Source organism: Phyllostomus hastatus, unplaced genomic scaffold (assembly GCF_019186645.2).
Source record: "Phyllostomus hastatus isolate PE091 unplaced genomic scaffold, TTU_PhHast_1.1 phas_scaffold_1066, whole genome shotgun sequence".
Lineage (NCBI taxonomy): Eukaryota > Metazoa > Chordata > Mammalia > Chiroptera > Phyllostomidae > Phyllostomus > Phyllostomus hastatus.
Genome location: NW_025334004.1, coordinates 24,225,837 through 24,246,010, shown reverse-complemented (window position 1 = coordinate 24,246,010; position 20,174 = coordinate 24,225,837). Strand labels below are relative to the sequence as shown.

At 41.3% G+C, this 20,174-nt stretch overlaps 1 protein-coding gene across 1 annotated transcript in view; it reads right to left on the bottom strand.

The window, feature by feature from the left end:
* ATRNL1 (attractin like 1) overlaps nucleotides 1-20,174 on the bottom strand; it is a 506,174-nt gene that overhangs the window by 431,056 nt on the left and 54,944 nt on the right. The window contains exon 9 of the mRNA XM_045854498.1: nucleotides 7,305-7,488. Coding sequence (XP_045710454.1) covers nucleotides 7,305-7,488 — 184 coding nt within the window. The remainder of the gene's footprint in view (nucleotides 1-7,304; nucleotides 7,489-20,174) is intronic.

Sequence of the window (20,174 nt, the reverse complement as noted above, 5' to 3'; positions counted from 1 at the left end):
CATCAAGGTTATGCTAGCCCCATAAATTTCAAGATAATTTTTTTTCTGTCCTCTAAAATTTTATGAAGGATTGGTGTTCTTTATTTTTAAGTATTTACTTCTTAAATGTTAAAGAAAATTCACCAGTAAAGTGATCTGGGCTTGGGGAGTTCGGTTTGTTTTATCTTGTGTAAGTTTGGTTTTTAGGGGGCAAGGGTTTCAATGACAGATTCTAGTTCTGTGATACAAGATTATTCAAGTTTTCTGTCTCTTCATGTATCGATTGTGATGTTTTGTTTTTTCTAGAAATTTGACATGGTTCATCTGATCTGTTAGACTTACTGTCATACAGCTGCTTATCATATGCTTTTTTTATCTTTTGATGTCTGCGGGGTCTTAAGTGACATCCTTCAGTGATGTCACTTTTCACCCTAGCATGTGTCATTTGAGTGAGATCTTTGTATCTAAGTCCAAGTAGGGGTTTATCTATTTATTACTCTCTACAAACAACCAACTTTGTTAATTTTTTGTTTCTATATTAATCATCTCTATCACATTTTCTATTTTGTTAATTTGTGCTCTTATCTCATATTCCTTTTCTTTTTCTTTATTTGCTTCATCATTTCTTTGAAATTAATCTGCCTTTCTTTTTCTAACTTCCTAAGGTTGTATTTAGACAACTGATTTTCAGGCTTTTATAAACCTTTTCAAATAAAGGCATTTAAAAGTATAAATGTCCCTGTTGGTGGCATCATACACATTTTGACGTGCCATCGTTCAGTATAAGATATACTCTAATTTTTAGTATAACTTCTTTGACCAAGTAGTTTTAAGTAACCTATTAATTCCAGGCACATAAAGTTTTTTCTAGTTACATTTTTGTTCAATTCACTGCGGTCCCTTACTTTGTATGATTTCACATGATTTTATTACTGTTAAATTTCTTGAGACTTGTATTAAACCCCAGCATACGGTAAATATTAGATAATGATCCTTGTATTTAAAAACAATGTACACATGGCAATCATAAGATAATATGCTCTCAAACACCAAAGAATACAAGATTATTAATTGTGCTATTCAAATCTTTTATTGTTTATTTACTGATTTTTCTTTTTCTCCTTATACTAGATTACCAAGACAACTGGGTTAAAAATATCCCACTATGAGTTCTCCCTTTTACTCTATCAGTTTTTGCCTTATTTAATACAGTGTCATGAATTACATGTAAATACAGAACTGTTCCATTTTCCAGGTTGGTGCCCGTCTTAAATTCTTCTTTGCCTGACAGTATAGCTATACCAACTTACTTTCGTTTTGTGATTGCATACTATATTTTTCTACCATCCTTTTACTTTCCACTCTTCTAAATATTTTTATAATGTTTGTATCTTTTCTAAGCAGTATGTGGCTAGGTTTTGTTTTTATACCCAATCAAAACCATTAGGTTTGTGCTGGAATGATTTAGTCTCTTACATTTAGTGTAATTGCAATATCGATCGCCTTACATTTGGTGGAATTACTGACATATTTGGAGTTACATATGCAACCTCACTACATCCTTGATACTCATCCCAACTTTACTTTGTCCCTTTCCCATCGCTCTCTTGTCTTCTTAAAAAGCCATGAAGTAGTATTCCCATTTTCCCCCATTACCTTGTGAGATACACGCTACTTTACTTCTATTTTTGTTATTACCTAATATTACAATTTAAATTTTTCATTGTTATCTACTATACATTAGTTCTTTTGTCAATTCTCACATAAGGACCCTCAGCATTTTTTAATACCCTTTAATCTCCTTCCTGATTTATCAGCTTTATTATCATGCATTTAAATTTATATTTAAGCCTCTATCACTATCATAGTTTCATGTAACAATCACTTAGATCCACCGCTTTAATGTCTGTAGTCCTTCCAGTACTTAGGGTCATTTTCTTTCTACTTCATTAGCATTTCCTTTATTTATTTCCTTTATTGCAGGTCTACTCTTGTCAAATTCTCTCAATTCTCCCTCTTCTAAAGTGTCCTTATTTTGTTTTTATATTTTAAGGATACTATAATTTTTTATTTATAGTCTTCTAATAAAGGGGGAAGCCCTAACTTGTTCAGCAGTATGCACAACAGACTTTACATTTCCACGGAACGGAATCAAACATGGACTGAGACCACGGAATATACACTAGAAATCAGCAAATGGTGGGGAAAAAGTGGGAGAAAGACAAAGAAATGAGGCCTTAACACACAAAACCTTTCACTGGGTCTGCTGACTGCAGCCAGAACCAGGGCCATATCACACAGCGGAGACAGGTCCCAGACCAGTAGAAAGAGAGCAGGGCTGAGGGTAGGAAGGGGTACAGTGCGGGTGAATTGCTCCTGGTACTTACATATAAAACCAGTTGGATCTATTTCTTAGAAGTAAACATGGAAGGACTTCATCATCACTTTACGAATCTGTCACTTTGCAATACCGACATCATCAGAAACACGGACAATGCACTCAGATTCAAATTTCAGTAGCAGGAAATAAGTATCAAAACATCATCCCTGGCCCTCAATAAAAACCTCTACCCCAACCAGTCCCTGCTGCTTGTCCCACCCCTGGCAACCTCTGGTGGCTACCACTTCCCTGGGGACGAGCCCCTCCCGTACCACGGGAGGGTGACACAGCCCTCCCTAAGGCCGGCAGGAGTGAAACAGGCCAAAGACTCAGCTGAAAATCTGTCCCCACTTCCTTTCATACCAGAAACTTCTTCAGGGATTTGGGTCTTTCAACAGGAAAAATAAGTAGCTTTTGCAGGGGAGGGGGAGGCAGGGATCCTTAAAAAGAAGAGGGAGTCATTCTGAAGACCCTTAAAACAGTCATCTCCTTCAAGTAGAGCAGTCCGCAGACTCACAAAGTGGCAAGCATGGCCAGGGTGTGGAGAGGCCTGGGAGGGGCGGGGGTCCTCTGGGCCTGTGCCCCGCAGGGCTGGAGGAGCTGGTGGGCGGTCAGGACACCATGTGCTCAGAAGTCCAGCCGGCCATCTCTCCTCCACAGGAAAGGCTGCCAAGCTGGGGTGTTCTGGTTTAAAAATTCCTGGTAGGGACAGGGAATGCTTGAAGGGAAATATTTTAAAAAATAGTGGAAATGGGGAAGGAGAATGACAGCTATTGTCCAAGAGCATTTGTGTAAAAATAAAATTCAAAAAAGAGAGAGAAAGAAAAAATAGTCTCTTAGACGGTTCTGAGCGTTCTAAGGATGGACTGAAAGAGGATGAGGTGATGGAGGAGGCAGTTTCATTGCCGGCTTGTCCCGCGGAGCTTGGCTGGCCCCCATCCGGAGTTTCCTCGTGCTCCCGCTCTGAGCTGGAGTCTGAGCTCCCAACTGAGGCAGATGCGATGCTGCCCTTGGCTTTGGTGAAGAGGCTGTTGTCTGAGGAGGGCTAGCTGGTCTGCCGCCGGGCACCAGACCCCGGCTTCTCTAGCGCACGGACTTGCTGTTCCAAAAGAACATTCAGGCCCCTTGAGGTCATCAGTCATCGGTATCTGGCCAGTGTGTGTGGTTTTTCCTTCTCATTACTGGATATACACTATGGCTTTGCCTAAGATTTGGGCCCAGGCTGCATTCGCTCCTTGGAGTGATGGGATCAGTCCTGCAAACTGTGAAACCTGGCTTTGATGTGGTCCCTACATGTTTGTCCCATCTCATTAGGATGAGCCCGTGAGTCAGCCGCAGACTGAAACCTCTGAAACCTCGGTTGCTCTTCGTTGCTCTCCGCCTTGCCTTCTCCTGATCTCTCCTTTCCTTCAGCCCTGGAAGCCGCTGCTGCAGCAGCGGTAGGGGAGGAGAAGGGTGGAGGGGAGGGAGAAGTCACCAACAACAAGTGAGCCCCCCCCACACACACACACTCACTCGCTTGCTCACTCACACACACACACACACACACACAACACAGGCGAGAACCACCTCCTCACTCTGGTTTTCATTTTTAAAGGATATTTCATTGGCTGCAAGATTTTAGGCTGACGGTCATTTTTTTTCAATCACTGAAAAGACACCACATCTTCTAGATCCATTTTTTTCAGTGAAGAAATCACTTGTCCGTCTTAGTGTCGCTTTAGTGTTTGTTGCTCCTTTAAAGGAAATACACCTTTCATCACCTCCGACTGCTTTAAAAGATTTCTCTTCCTGTTTGGGAGTTCATTTGCTTTCCTGTGATATTTCTAGGCATACGTTTCTTTGCACTTATCCTGCTTGGAGCTCATGGAATGTCTTCACTTCATGACTTGATGTCTTTTGTCACGTTTGAAAACTACCAGCAATTCGGGCTTGGAAAAGTGTGGTGCATTATTTCCTGCCTCTTCCTCCGGACTCCAGTTACAAGCCCGGCAGACCCCTTGCGCATGTCCCTTATGCCTCTTTCTGCTTTCGATTTTTATTTGTTTCCTTCTGTATTTCAGTAGGTGTTTCCCCTGACCTACCCGGCGTTTCATTAATTCTCTGCTTGGCTGTGTGAAAGCCGTCGAACGAATTCTTCACTCATTTCGTGTATTTTTCATTCCCATAATTTCCATTTGATTCTTTAGTAAAAGTTTCCAGTTGTCTGCTAACATTTTCTACCTTATATTTTAAGTCCTTCAACATAAAATTCTAATCACTTTAAAGCTCCCCAAAACACCATGGTCCTATACATATGTTTCTAACGGCTGTTGTTGTTTTTTTTTCCACATCTTATTTTTTCTAAGCCTTAAGGTTTTTTAGTTTTGTACCTGATTTTGTATATGATATACTGAAGAAATAAGTTGAGGTTCTATGCATTATTATCTCCCTGAAGTGAGGACTGACTTTGGCTCTGCCAACGCGTTAGGCTATGAGCAGATCACCATACCCCAGTGAGACGCCAGGACGATGCAGAGGTGAGCGTATCCTACAAACAGGCTTACAACTCCGGGGCCAGACTAGGTCCTTAAGGGTGTAGCCAGGTGCCTTGTCCTTGGCGCACTTGGAAATCCAACGTTGGTCCTTCACAGTGATCAACGAAAGCTCTGCTCAGCTTCTCAAGAGTTTTCAGGATTTATACTTGTCTTAAGAACAAAGGTTGCTCAAAATGCCACTCTTACTTCCCTTGGAATTCTACCTCTCCTCCATCTTGGCCCACAATGTCTCAGTTCCTCAGTAGTACACCGATGCCTTCAAAAGATGCAATTCCTAATTTTTTTCCCAGTGCAAATAACAGTCCAAATAACCCATTTTGCCAATGAAAAAGAATCCCTCCAAACACACATTTTCTAGTATCTCAACAAAGTAGCCTATTTACTAAATTATATCTATTAAAAAATAAAACCAGTTCTGATGTGGCAAAAATGTGAAATTAGTGTGTACAATGGACACATAACAGAAACACTTGAAAATAACATAACACTTGGCAAATAAAGCTGATACGTACTACAGTGCATACATAACAGCAAACTTCAAAAACAAACTTGCAAACAGCACCAAAACTTTAAGAAGGCTACAAATAGGAAAATACCATTTAAATGCTCACTGATAATTTTACAAATTTTTTTTAAATGCAGACCCCAGGACAACAGTAAAGTATCATAAGTATCTATAACATAGTTGGAATGAGGTGCTCAAGATACTTTCCAAATTATTTTATTAAATTCCCCTAAGGAACAGATAAACCATGTTATTTGTGCATGTGCTAAAATTGCCAAGATGACAATTAATATCCTTCTATGCCAAATTTCACTGTGGGTAATTTTCAGGTAATCACGTAAAATCTGAGCAAATTTCATTTCTCATGGTAGGCGACAACTAACTCTCTCGTAGTGACTTTATTCAAACACTGTCCGTGTCTCTCTTGTTCATCCATTTTTCTTAAGCTCCCTCCCTGAGCACCGCGGTGCCCGTGATCACTACTGGGAGCCCGGCCACGCGGAAGCACTGATCTCGGCCCCTCTGCCCTGATACAATGTCTGCAACACACATGCGACAAACACTACGTCAGGCAGGCTGACGGGGCCCCGCGCTGCACCGCAGTCCCGCCTTTTCTCAGGGCACAAAGTCGTGGAGGGAATGTTAGAAATACCAAAATAGGGAAAAAAAATGCAATGTATAACTTACATAAAACAAAAAGGGTAGTTTATTAATTTTAATATTTATAAAAATATGAAGAATAACACTGCATTTTATTAGACTAAAAATAATGAAAATGCACAAAATCACCCAAAGCCCTAATTCTTAAAAATTCCATCTTTCTTTCTTGAAATAAAGTAAAAATTGAAATATATATTTGAAAGTGAAGGAGGTATAACAAATCACAATTTGGCAGAAAACTCTATTTCATGTAACATAAAGGAATTTTGTGCCAAAAGTTTAAAAGAGTGTGTCGTGTCTTAAAACAACAAAGGAATCAGTTCCCAAGGTGATCTACGGATTTTAAAAAACTAACAACATTTCAAACATAAGGAGAACATGATGGTTATGAATTGGCACTTCACTAAACAGGAAACAGTGGCAAATGAACACATAAAAGATGCTTATTCACACTAGTCACCAGGGTATGTACATTAAAGTACCAGTAAAATATCACTCACACCCACTGCTTTGGGAAAACTAAAATATCCTCACAGTTACCGAGTGTCAGTGGGAACATGAAGAAACGGGACACTCAGACCCTGCTGGTGGAGAACACATCACCAGCCGCTTGGAAGAGCAGCTAGGCGACCTGGAGCAAACCTGAGGCTACGAACATCCTCATTTTTAGTGTACACCCTAGGGAAACTCTTGCATTTGTGCATGAGAAGACCAGCGCAAGACGGACAATGCGGCATTTTTACAACAAAATAGGAAAATCTAGCTAAATGTCACAAGCTTTGCATTTCACAGGAAATGAGAGGTTAACATGGAAGAAACATCTTTAAAATTTACAAATGACAATAACACAGGAGAGCAACAAAGAACAAATCCCAAGGCAGAGAATAGCGATCCTAAAAGTGTGGTAAGCAAAATTTCCTGCCTGAATCAAACATAACGTCAGCGCTGATGAGTACAAGTAACACAGAGTAAGTGTATCTGCAGGATCTGAAGCCGCTTTCAGGTCAATCATTTCCAGTAATGACGGCTACATAGGAAATCTATTAGTCTGAGCCTTCGCTACATAATATAATATCATTAGTTGAAATAAAGATGGGAAAAGGCCAAAAAAATTTGGCTTGTCCCAAATAAAGATGGGACAAGCATGTCTCACTGAAAATATTTAATAAGCACCACTATTACACAAACGTAAAATATACCAGTGCCAAATTTTTCTCAACATACTTCTGCTTCAACTACTCACCAAGTTTTAGTGTTAACTTCATACTTATAAAGATCATCTACCAATCCATACTTGTTGCCTGGTAATGCTTTATAGCCTCCGTGCACATAAATGGACTTTGTTATTTCATCATACACGCTGGTGTGGCCGTATCCGCCTTGAACAATAGCTCCTTTGGTTTCTGAAACAAGCCAAGTGTTGGATGCTGTAAGAGAAGGAAGATAAAACATGAACTTCAAGGAGTATTTAAAAACATAACTAATACCTCGCCAATCTACCAAGTTAATTCTAACACCACCTCTTTAGGAGCAAGGTATACCTAATGTTCATTTAGTCAGGGAAAGATTATTAAGTATGTGCTAGTTACTATGTTAGGTGCTAGAAGCTGAAGTCAAGTAAGACTTGTCTTTCTGTAGATGAAACTCTGAAACACGGAAAATACCAATTTTGTGTGTGCAAGAGGAAAAGGCAACCTTCATTCTTATATACATTTCTATATTTGTAAATAATTCTGAAAAAATGTAATAGTTGATGAGAGCCTACTATGTAACAGGCCCTGAGCTGGTCACTGATATACAAAGATAACAAAAAAGGTAGGGTGTCTGCCTTTAACTGTGTTTAGCACCAGGCTGGCGCTTTATCGCTTCAAACAGATATGGAATGACAAAAGGACTCTTGGGGCATCAGAAAAGATCAATGAATGGAGCAGAAATATGAGTCCACACCATCCTTGTCCTCTATGGGATTTCTAAATCGTATTTGATGAACAAAAATTATAACGCCATCTGCTATTCAAGACAATGATATTAAAAAGTGGGGAAAGAGAGGGAACCTAAATAAAAGCAACACTTCCATACTTCAAGTTTTAAAATGTTGATACTGGGAGATTATAATTAGTTACACATGTGTATTGTTTATACCCAGAGCAACCTCTGAGAAAACTATACAAAGATATCATACTCAAGAATATTGTAAGTTCATCAAGATGAAATTCTGACAGTTGCCTAGTAACCCACAAGAAGCAGGTAAACGGAACCAGAGGCACACGTGCACACACACACACACACACACACACACAAAACAGGAAACAAAACAAATAATAAAAGGGCAGATGTAGGCCCTAACATATCAAAGTTACTTTAAACATAAATGGTCCAGCTATATAACATTCTTGAAAGATAACGATAGAAACGGAGAACAGAGCTGTGAGTGTCAAGGGCAGAGAGAGGTGGGTACGGTTGAAAAGGGCAACGTGAAGCCCCTGGCCAGGTGCCCCAGTTGGTGGGAGCGCCATCCCATACACCAAACGGTTGTCAAAGCACACACCTAGGTTGCAGGTTCAATACCTGGTTGGGGCACATATAGGAGCCAATCGGTAAACGACATTTCTCTCTTTCTCTCCCTTCCTCTCTCTCTAAAATCAATAAAACGCTCTCGAGCTTTTAATTAAAAAAAAATAAAAAGAGCAATGTGAAGTGTCTTTGTGGTGATATCTTGACTACGGTGGTAGATACGTGAAACAATGTGCAAAAATGTGGATAGACTTAGACACAAATACACACTCACACACAAAGGAAACTGGAGCAATCTGAGTAAGACCATGAGACTGTATTGACACAAATATCTCGACTGTGAGACGCTGTATTTTTGCAAGATGGCACCACCAAGGAAAACTGCCTCCAGGGAACACAGGACCACTGTTAGCTCTCACAAGTCTACGTAAATTATCTCAAAAGTCAAAGTTTCATTTAGAAATGTGCACGCACCTTACTAGTAACAGGAAGTTCATCATGACACGGACCTAACATCAAGGTGTGTATTCCTAACCACTACAGCAGGAGTTCTCAAGGGTCGGTCACTGGCAGTTCAGCCAAGGAACCCACAGATGACATGCTAGTTTCAGACGAAAAATTAAGGAAATAATTTTGCCCAGTTGCAGGTGATGAACTTGAAATGTAAAATTATGATCCGCACTCTCACTATATTTTTATTACTTTTGCATTTGGAAATGTGTGCATGCTACAAGGTATCATTTTGGCTCCGTAAACATCGACCTTTTACTTGTCAACATACTTTGTCAATTCCTAGGATGACGGCAAAGAAGCTGTACTGCTTACATGACCGCTGACCCAATACAAGGAGAGCTGACTAAAGCTTTAGGTACCAGAATTATGAGCAAAAGCAATGACTGGCTGACACTAACAATAACAGTGAAGTCCCTCATTGATATTTCAACATCAAAGAGACAAGTACAGCACAGAGTATACCTCGCTTCACTGTAAGCAGTTACCTTAAAAGCAAAAACTAAAGACTAAGGAAGAAGTTTTGTTGCCTTTAGACTAGCTCCCAGTCAGCATAATAATATTAGTGTGAAATATAACTTTAGGTTGCATTAAAAATACTAATATCAACTCTACAACAAGGGAAAGGAATGGTGTCACAGCAGGTGACGCACCACGCTCTATTAAGTTCTCTTAGGTCTGAATGGGTCATTACTACGTATAGTTTGTCCAGAGAGGGTGACAAAGATGACAACGTGTATTTTATACTTACATAATCCTTCTAGTGAGTTATCAATGCTCAGCTGTGTGAGGCATCTGTGCCTCAGTTTCCCTATCTGTACAATGGGGTTAAAAGAGCATATATTTTGCATGATCACTTTGAACAAGAGTGAATATGTATAAAGTGCTTATGGCACCACCTAGCACAGAGTAAGGCCTCAGTAAATGTTAGCTGCTATTATTATTATTATTATTTATTAGAAAACATCCCTCACATCTTTAATGTCCGTGTTACTGTAAGGCATTATCAATAGGATACGGATAAAACCGGGCTACGTGAAGACTGAGGCCAGTAGGGAGGCTTGTCGAAAGAATCAAAAATAAATGGAAAATGACATATCTCGAAATGTTTGCAGGGCCAGGACGTGGACGAGCGGTTACATGCACGTGGAGAGTTCCATGTGGTCATGAAAAAGCAAGTACCGATTACAATGGCATGTTTCTCCCACATATAAATCCTTACGTGTTAAATACGTAAAGTGTTTAAACAGAACGGCTGCCTTCTAAGGGATGGGTACGTCCATCACCAAAAGAACGTTAAGCAGGGACAGAAAGATGAGAATTTTCTGCACCCTGAACGCGCATTTACTGACTTTTTAACATAACACATGTGTATTTTCAAATATATATATTTACGTAGCTTGTAAAGTTTTAAAAGCACATACTTTAATAATAAAAAAGATCATTTCATTCACCAAAACTATGAAGTCTTTTGTGGCATTTTCGTTGAGAAAATACAAACATGCATCTGATGTGAACAGCAGTCTTGGTCACACCGAGGTATTGATAGTGACTTATTAAAACATTTTACTTACTGCACTGAGATTGTTTTACTTTACCAAACTAGTCCTGTAAAGTTCTTCTTCACAAATGAAACTCCACAACAAATGCCAAGCCTAATATAGGCACAAGAAAAGTCTGTGTTTTATGATTCCTGGGGTTGAATTTTTTTTTAAAGATTTTGTTTATTTATTTTTAGAGAGGGAAGGGGGAGAGAGAGGGAGAGGGGGAGAGAGAGAGACAGACAGACAGACAGACATCAATGAGCGGTTGCTGGGGGCCGTGGCCTGCAACCCAGGCATGTGCCCTGACTGGAAATGGAACCTGAGAAACTTTGGTTCACAGCCCGCGCTCAATCCACTGAGCTACGCCAGCCAGGGCTGAATTATTTTTTAAGGGCGCTTTCTGCTACTGAAGATTCCTAATTCCCACCACCTCACCCCCCTGTCTGCAGGTCTCATTTTCAGACACCAATGTGCTGGAAAGCAGAGCTCCACTTACACCTGAAAGTCACCACAAGACCATGACAATGTGTGGTGTTCAAAGCTAAAGAGGGTCACATAGTGTCATCTACACTTAGAGAAGAAAAAAATTAACTTCCTTGAAAATCATATTGAATGGTTTTGAGTCCAAAGGAAAAAGGTAACATAAAATGACATTAATGATGATTTCCCAATATACCTCCCAAATTCTAAAAGCATGAAATATACTCAAGCAAACCATTAATATTATACAAACTTTGAGACTCACATTGAAATTCTTAGGAAGTTTATGAGGTATTGCAAACTTACAGTGAAATAAATTTCCCTCAGGACTAGCCCAGAAGGGTTTTATGGTCCAAGTTAGTAAAACCACCTGATAACTCCCCTTGGAGATACACAGATTCCCTAAAAGCCGTAATTCAAAGTATAGCAAAAAGGACAAACTGATGTCTTCTTTACTGCCAGAGCAAGTTCACGGGGATACCTATCATTTCATGTCAACTCTACATCCTACACAACCAAATACAGAAACATGCATCTACTTCCTCTATTTTTAGCACTTCATTTGCAAATAATTTCAAAGGTACAAACAACTTGCCAGAGTAGTCAGAGGATTCCCACACACCCATTACTCAGATTCACTGATTACTGCATATTAACATTTGCCCCATGTGCTTTACCAATCATTATACAAAATGTCTACATCATTCCTATTACCCATACGCATTGTAGCGTATACTTTAAAAACAGATTTTTTTTCACATAACCATATTACAGGTATCAGCATCAAGAAGACTTCACATGTATACAACACGTTAATACACACACACGCACACACATGCACACATTCAGCTTGTGAACAGAGCCAGTGGCGTCCTTCAGAGCTTCTGTCCAGTGCACAGCCCAGCGGGGGGCCACGCACAGCATTCAGCTGCCACGTTGCCTTCGCCTCCTTTAACTGGGAACAATGTTTCAACTTTTCTTTGCCTCTCAGGACACTGACATTTTTGAAGACTAAAGCTCTCCCCTTTAAAATTAAAGGTTCCCCCTTTGGGGTTTGCGTGAGATTGCGTGGTGATTAGACTTAGGCACGTGCTCCCACTTGGAATACTTGCGAGCCAGGGGTTGGCAACCCATGTCCACGGGCCAAACCCAGCCCGCCACTCCCTTCCCTAAGTAGAGACCTAGTGGCACGCAGGCATCTTCATCCGTACACACGTTAGCTGCAGCTTGCTTTCAAATCTCAAGGGCAGAATTGAGTAGAAGAAACAGAGACAGGATAATCTACGAAGCCTGAAGTATTTACTACCTGAGCCTTTATGGCAAAAAATTGCCAACCCAGCTACACACGGTGTTTCTTTCAGCAGTATCGTGTCCAGAGGCAAACCACGTCCAATTTTCCATGGCCTGTGACGTGGATTTTGGTCACCTGGACAAGGTACTGATGGATCTCTTCACCACGTAGTTACTGTTTTCCCCTTGCACCCTTAAATAATCCGTGGGGGAAACCCTTAAACACCATGCACATCTCATCGGAAATTCACCCCCACCCCTCCGACTTAGCACCCCCTGATGGTTCTTCCCCGAACCCATTTTTCAATACAGTTTCTAACTCCAACAATACCAGTCAGCATTCTGCGGAAGAATGAGAATTCTCCCCTCCTCTGTGTCTGTCTGCCCATTATCGGCAGGAGCTCACGAATCCTATTTTTCACTGCTTTGTAATTGATTACGGGACTTTCTTCAATTACTCTGATGGCCAGTGTCCTGGGCTTCACCGACAGGACCCCTCCAAGCCGATTCCCGTGTTTCTGCGTCAGGACCCATCTTCTCCCTGAGCACGTCCTTTGTTTGATAGCACAAGACGCTTTTTCATTTCCGCTTTCCTGCCACAGCCCCGCAGTCCGCCGTCCCTCCAGGGAGCCCTGCGTCCTTCTCGGGTGGATGCAGGTAGAAAGTGGATCTGGGAACACCGATGATCCGTGTGCTCACTAGTGGGGCGTCTCAGCTCCTCGGCCCTCCCAGAAGAACCTACGACCGTAACTACCCGCCTGTCTCTGAGACCATAGGCTCGCACTGACACCTCTGCGTCCAACTCCTGCAGGCAGAGCCCTTCCCTGCCTTCCCCATTTCAGATTCGTGTCGTGTCTCCCGGCTTCCACGCTGAGAAATGTAATCCCCAACGACATCAACACATTTACTCATTTTTTTTCAATCTAACAATACACATAAAATCATTTCAGAATTGCTTCACCAAAACCTTCAACGAACAAACCTAAGAGACTTACTTGCATTCCTTCCCCACATCCGCATCTAAACTGGGCCCTGACCAGTGTGGCTCAGCTGGTTGGAGGTCTCCACACACTGAAAGGTTGAGGGTCCAATGGGTTTGATTCCTGGTCAGGGCACATACCTAGCTTGTGGGTTCAATTCCCAGTTGGGGTGTGTATGGGAGGTAAACAGTCAATGTTTCTCTCTTACATCAGTGTATCTCTCTCTCTCAAGTCAATAAACATATATTTTAAAAAATAACCAAAAATTTTTAAAGAGTCACTTGGATATGTTATTTTTTCCTCCCTTCAGAATGAGTGTTATTTACTTGAAACATGGTTGGGTCCAATAAACCCATCTAATAATTACAGATAGAATATTCCATATTTAGTAAATGAGTCAATGTTCTCTTTGTTCTTTCAAAGACTTCTAAGAGAAAATGAAACATAAAACAACAGTCTTCGCACAGTCAGGCTTCCTAAGCATGAAAAGTAAAACTGCCTGCAACAGAACCTGACAGAGTGCCAGGAGGTAAGCGGCTTCCTCTGCTGCCACTGTGACCCGGGCCACAGCCCACGTGCTCCTTCTGCTTCTCCTCCCTCCCCACCCACCCTTTCCTTCCACTCTTCGTTTCTTTCTTTCTAACCGGGGCAGAACACGTAACACTGGTGAATGGGCAGGGGTGGGGTGGAGAGGAAAGATAGTATGGGGGGATAAGTGATCATGAAAAAAATGAAACAAAAAATAAATTTAAGAAAAAACACATAATGTGTATACTAGTCACCTATCGACACCTGCACCCTTGTTCTAGTCTTCGTTCTAAAGTTAAACCCGTGAAAGGTTCTCCATCAGTCTTTTACCTGAAGTGTCCCCATTCACCTTGACATTAGGTGGCGCTTATTCTATGGGAGAGGGTTTGGCAAATTACAGCCCATAGACCAAGTCCAGCCCATCAATAGTTCTGTAAATCACGCTTTAGTGAAACACAGCCACACGCATTCATGTGTGGGTTTTATATGGCTGCCTGTGTACGGCTTCAATGGCAGAGCTGAGCAGCGACCACAGACGCTGTATAGCGGACTAAATTATTTACTATCTAGACTTTTATCAAAAAAAAGTCTGCACATTTCTACTCGAGTAGATTTCTCAGGTAAGGCCAAATAGATACAGAATTATCTAAGTTTGGGCGTGTTCGAACCGCCGTTTCTATAGCCTTGACATTTGAAGGACAGTTGGGCAAGATACAAACCTTTAGCCTGTCCTTGCTTTCCTTCGGTGTCTTGAAAAATGTGTTCCATGTTTGACTAGATTTGTATGTTGCTTTCAAGAAATCTGATAGTAATCTAATCTCTTGCCCTTATAAAATGTTTCATCTTTCTGCCCGAAGAGACTGAGGATTTTATTTCTTTATTTTTTTCAATGCAATATTTTTATCAAGATCTCTCAAAACTGCTGCTGTGGGTGAATTGTGACAGGTACCCAATGTAACAACTCATAAACAGGAGCACGGGCGAGTGAGCTGGGAAGCATCGGACGATGAAATCGAGTGATGCAAAGGAGTTAATTGTGGCCCTGCGTAGCAACAAGGATGAGCCTCGGGAAAATAGTGAGTGAAATCAAAGAAAGCCTTAGAAAGCTGCATAAAACAATCTTTCCTTGTTTTAAAGTTCAAAAACAAGGAAAGAAAACAATATGTCACATAAGCATGCATGTCCATGTGGTCGAGCCATTTTTAAAAACCAATTCGTAATAAGAAATTCTGGACTTCAGAAGAGTGGGAGGGCAGAAAATCCTTTTAAAAATAGGAAAAAATGGTGAGCATGATTAGAAAGAGAAAATTCAAGGAATACAACAACTGGTTATGCCATTTCAAACAAAATCCACTCATCAAATAAGTTTTGGGGTCATTTCGTTAGTAAGGCATGATTACTTCTATGTTGATGACATAATAAACAAATAAAGTTATATAAATTATAAAGCAAAAAACTTTAAAAATATCCAATCAATGGTTATATATATATACATTTTTTTAATTTTAATTATTGTTCAAGTACAGTTTTCTGCCTTTTAACCCCATCCCAGCCCTCCCCCCAGCACTCCCCACCTCCCTCCCGTTTCCACTCCTCCTTGTTATTGTCTATGTGTCCTTTATACACTTGTTCCTGGAAACCCTTCCCCTTTCCCCTGAAATTCCCTCCCCTCTCCCCTGAAAGCATTATGCTAAGTGAAATAAGCCAGGCCAGATGGTGAAAGACAAATACCATATGATCTCACCTTTAACAGAACCTAAACAACAAAACAATCAAGCAAAATATAACCAAAGACACTGAAACTGAGAACAGGCTAACAGTGACTAGAGGGATTATATATATTTTTAAAGATTTTATTTTATTGTTTTTAGATGGAGGGGAAGAGAGGAGAAAGAGAGGGAGAGAAACATCAATGCGTGGTTGCCTCTCACACACACCCCCTACTGGGGACCTGGCCTGAACCCCAGGCATGTGCCCTGACTGGGAATTGAACCAGTGACCCTTTGGTTCACAGGCCAGCACTCAACCACTGAGCCACACCAATCAGGGCCAATGGTTATATTTTTTTAACAAACAGAAAGAAAAATATGTGTAAACAAGAGTGCTGTTTATAACAAAAAGTAACAATAGCTAATATTCTTGAAACATGTTGAGCAAATATATCAGTCTTAAACATCAAAAGAAAATAAAACGCTACAGGTGACCACACAGTATTAAAATCTATAAGTTCAAGAATAATAGCAGAACTGCTAAAAACCCTATTCCTTCCTCCACAAACATTTATCGAGCATTTAATGCACGGCGCTCTACCAGAAAGTACGCAAAGAGAGATACAGCAGGGTTCGTACTCTGAAGTTAACTTCTAAGAAAAAGAATATAAATACCAAGAGAAAGCCTATAAAAAGCAGTGTATGTCTCACAGTCATTTACAAATAAATACAGGAACCTAGAGAAGAATTAAACCACTTTCAGAAGATGAAAAGGCAGTAAATATAGTCGTACAGTAACAAGAGTCTTTTCACACTTACACTTTCATGAAGACTACCTCTACTTTCTTACTTAACCAAAAGTTTATGGAGCCTTTACTGCAAGCTAATCTCTATGTTACACGTTTTCCTGACTCTTCTAATAATTCTGTGTAGGAGCTGGTTGATTGCTGTCACCTCTAAGCACCTGACAATCATACGTCACTTTTAGAAGTTACACTCTAGAGTGCTCTCCTGAAAACTGTCCCTGTCACACGGATTTGTGTGTGCCCCGTACAAGCTGTTCTCTTCAGCACCATGTCGTTACGCATCAACACATGTTTCCACACACAGCTGAGCCTTGAACAACGCAGGCTTCAGGCGCCGACCCCTCACACAGTTGAAAATCCACGTATCACGTTTACCTTCCCCAAAACTTAATTACACCAGTTGTATCTAAGGAGGACTGGTTCCAGGCCCCCGGACAGAGACCAAACTCCATGAATGCTCATGTCCCCCAGGTACAATGGTGTAGATCAATGCCAGTCAGCCCTCCGCATCCACAGACCCCATGCACTGATAAAACACAGTACAGGTATCTATTGAGAAAAAAACAACAACAACAAAAAAAACAAAACCAAGCCTCCACGTAAGTACACGCGTGCAGGGCAAACTCATCTTGTTCAAAGGTCAACTGCAAATCAAGCACACTGAATGCACCAGGTCTCCAGCTAAAGAAAGGACTGATTTTGGAAACACAGCCCACAAGACTCATCATCTAACTGTGAATGTTGTAATTAATTAAGGAAATTTCAAAGACTATGTGTTGATTCACAGCCTGGGTAGTGAAGCTCCATCACCACTCTGCCGGTTGCCTTGATGAACGGGCCCTTTTTTTTTTTTGACTTAAGAATTTTTTTAATGCTTAGCAAATCAATGATAGGTGTTTAAAAAAAAACAAAGCAAAACAACAGCAAAAGTGAATACTTTTTTTCTGAAATTGCACCCCCAATCTTGTTCATTCTGGCTCTCAGTCTGAGTTCTGGTTACTCAAAACTTACTGGTCTTCCCCTTCTCCTTTCTTTTTTTTTTGGGGGGGGGGATTTTTTAAAATTTTATTGTAAGTATTATTGCACTACCATTTTCTATCTTTTACTCCCATCCCAGCCCACCCCCCCAGCCCTCCCCTCCTCCCTCCCGTTTCCACCTGCCCCTAGTTTTTCATCCATGTGTCCTTTATACTTGTTCCTGCAAACCCTTCCCCTTGCCCCCTGAAATTCCCCTGAAATTCCCTCTCCTTTCCCCTCTGAACTGTCAGTCTGTTCTCTGTTTCAGTGTCTTTGGTTATATTTTGCTTGTTTCTTTGTTCTGTTGTTTAGGTTCCTGACCCTTTGAAGGCTGCCTCCTCACGCCAGCCTCACTACTCGACTATCCTAAGGAAGGGTTAAGTGTTACCTGCACTTCCCCAAGTAAGATTCTTTCACTTGAACCCTTGCTTCATGGTCTGCCACTGTGCAGACCCTTTAAAAAGGTCCTGCATTTCCTGCCCGTTGCTGCTCACTGCTTTGCTCCCCTTATTAGAAGCAAGTTTCCTTGGGTTCCACTCCTCTCCCTCCCTCTTGCACCCAGCCCAGCCAGGCTCGCACCCACCCACCACTCAGACACTGTCCCTGTGAGGATCACCAGTGACCTGCGCTGTCAGAACTTCAACGGTCAAACCTTAGTCACCGTTGTACTTGACCTGCCAGCAGAGCAGCATTTGGCAGAGTGGATGGCTCTTCTTTTTAAAACCTATCTTCGCCCTGGCTGGCGTAACTCAGTGGATTGAGCTCGGCCTGCGAACCAAAGTGTCGCAGGTTCGATTCCCAGTCAGGGCACATGCCTGGGTTGCAGCCCATGACCCCCAGCAACCGCACATTGATGTTTCTCTCTCTCTCTCTCTTTCTACCTCCCTTCCCTCTCTAAAAATAAATAAATAAAATCTTTTAAAAAAAAAAACCTATCTTCACGTGGCTTCTAGTTCACCACACTCTTTCTTGCTTCTTTTCTTCTTCTTCCTTACCTCTTCCCACTGGAACACCCTAAGGCTCAATTCTTTTTGCTTTTTATCTACACCCATTTCCTTAGTGATCTGACCCAGGCTCATGGCCTTAAATGCTATGTAGATCCTCAAAACTCCCAGTTCGCATCTGCTGCCCACACCTCGCTCTAGGCCCCCAGACCCATTGCCCGCTTCACATTGCTGCTGCCGTGTCTAATGGATACCACATATAAATGTCCCAACTGAAATCTGGACCTTCACACGGCCCTCCCCTCAGACCCGCTTCAGGACTTCTTCATGTTGGTTGACGACAACTTCATCTCGCCAGTTGCTCAGGCCAAAGACCTTTCATCTCAGGTGCTACATTCAAACCCTCAGCAAATATTATTAGTTTCACTTTAAAAACATATGAAGCCAATGTACTGATCCTCATCATCTCCAAACACCACCGCTACCCTGGTGTAAGCCACCATCCTTGTTCAGATTACTGTGGCAGCCTCCTCACTGGCCTTCCTGCTTCCCTTCTTTCTCCCCGGAGTTTCCTCTCAGCACAGCAGCCAGGATGATTCATTTAAAAATTATGTCATTGCGCTGCCCAAAGCTTGCAACGTCTCGCCATTCCGTGCAGAGTGAAAAAACAAAAGCTAGCTAAAACCCTATGATCTCTCCCTTTATTACTTCTCTGACCTCCTCCACACTCCTGACTGCCCTTGAACATGCTCTGCATGTTCTTGGCTTTTTCATTAGCTGTTCCTACTTCTAGGGAACACTGCGGCCCCCGCCCCCTCCCCCGATTAGCTACATTAACCAGCCTCCAATTCTTTGATCAAAATTCACCTCCTCATTGAGGCTTCTCCTGGCCTTCTGGACCACCTCCACCCTCAGTATTCTCAATTTCCGTACCTTGCTCTATTTTTATAAAATATACTATCTTCTAATATATCATACACATGCATACCTATTACATTCACTATTGCTTATCTGCATCACCCCGTTAGAAATAAGTTCTGCAAAGGTAAAGGAAAATTCCTAATGCCGTATTTGCTGATACGCATTGATGGGCATTAATGCATATGCCTGGACCCAGGCAGAACCACAAAGGGTGCTCCTATAAGCCATTTGGAATTACTCCTTAGATCAATGGATGGTCTAAAACTCAGAAGCCAAACCTATACTCTAGTATCTCAAATTTGTTTTAATGTTAATTGGTAAGGCTCAGACTAAGATAATTAAAGTTAACTAGATGGTTCCTTTGCTTGAAATCCTATTATGACAAAAATCTCCAAGAGCATTCAGGGTAGTAAGCACTGGACCAGAAATACTTCCCAGTTATTTTCAGTATCATTCAAAGTTTAATAAGCAGTCATTTTGGAGTAAGTTCACTGAGAGCACTTTGTTTCTTTTTAAAATTTCTACGTAATGGTGAGGTTAATATCCTCAGAGCACAATTCAGGGTCAATGTTTACGTAGTCAAGTCCCCTGTTTTCATGAGTTAATCTGCTATGACGTGGGCTCTCCTTTCAGCTGCTCTCACCACACTGCTGGTTAAAAAGAGAGTCCATTCTTTAATTACACACACAAAAAATGCTCAGTTTTCTAGAAGCTTTAAACATGTAAGGATACTCAAAATAAACCCAACCTACATTTGGGCAGTTGCCACCATTAAAATCAGTTGGGGGGGGGGGGGGAGCTTTAACTGACATCGCAGTATAGTAATCCCACGATACACAGAAAAAAATCTTTTAAACTTTCCCTCTAGAG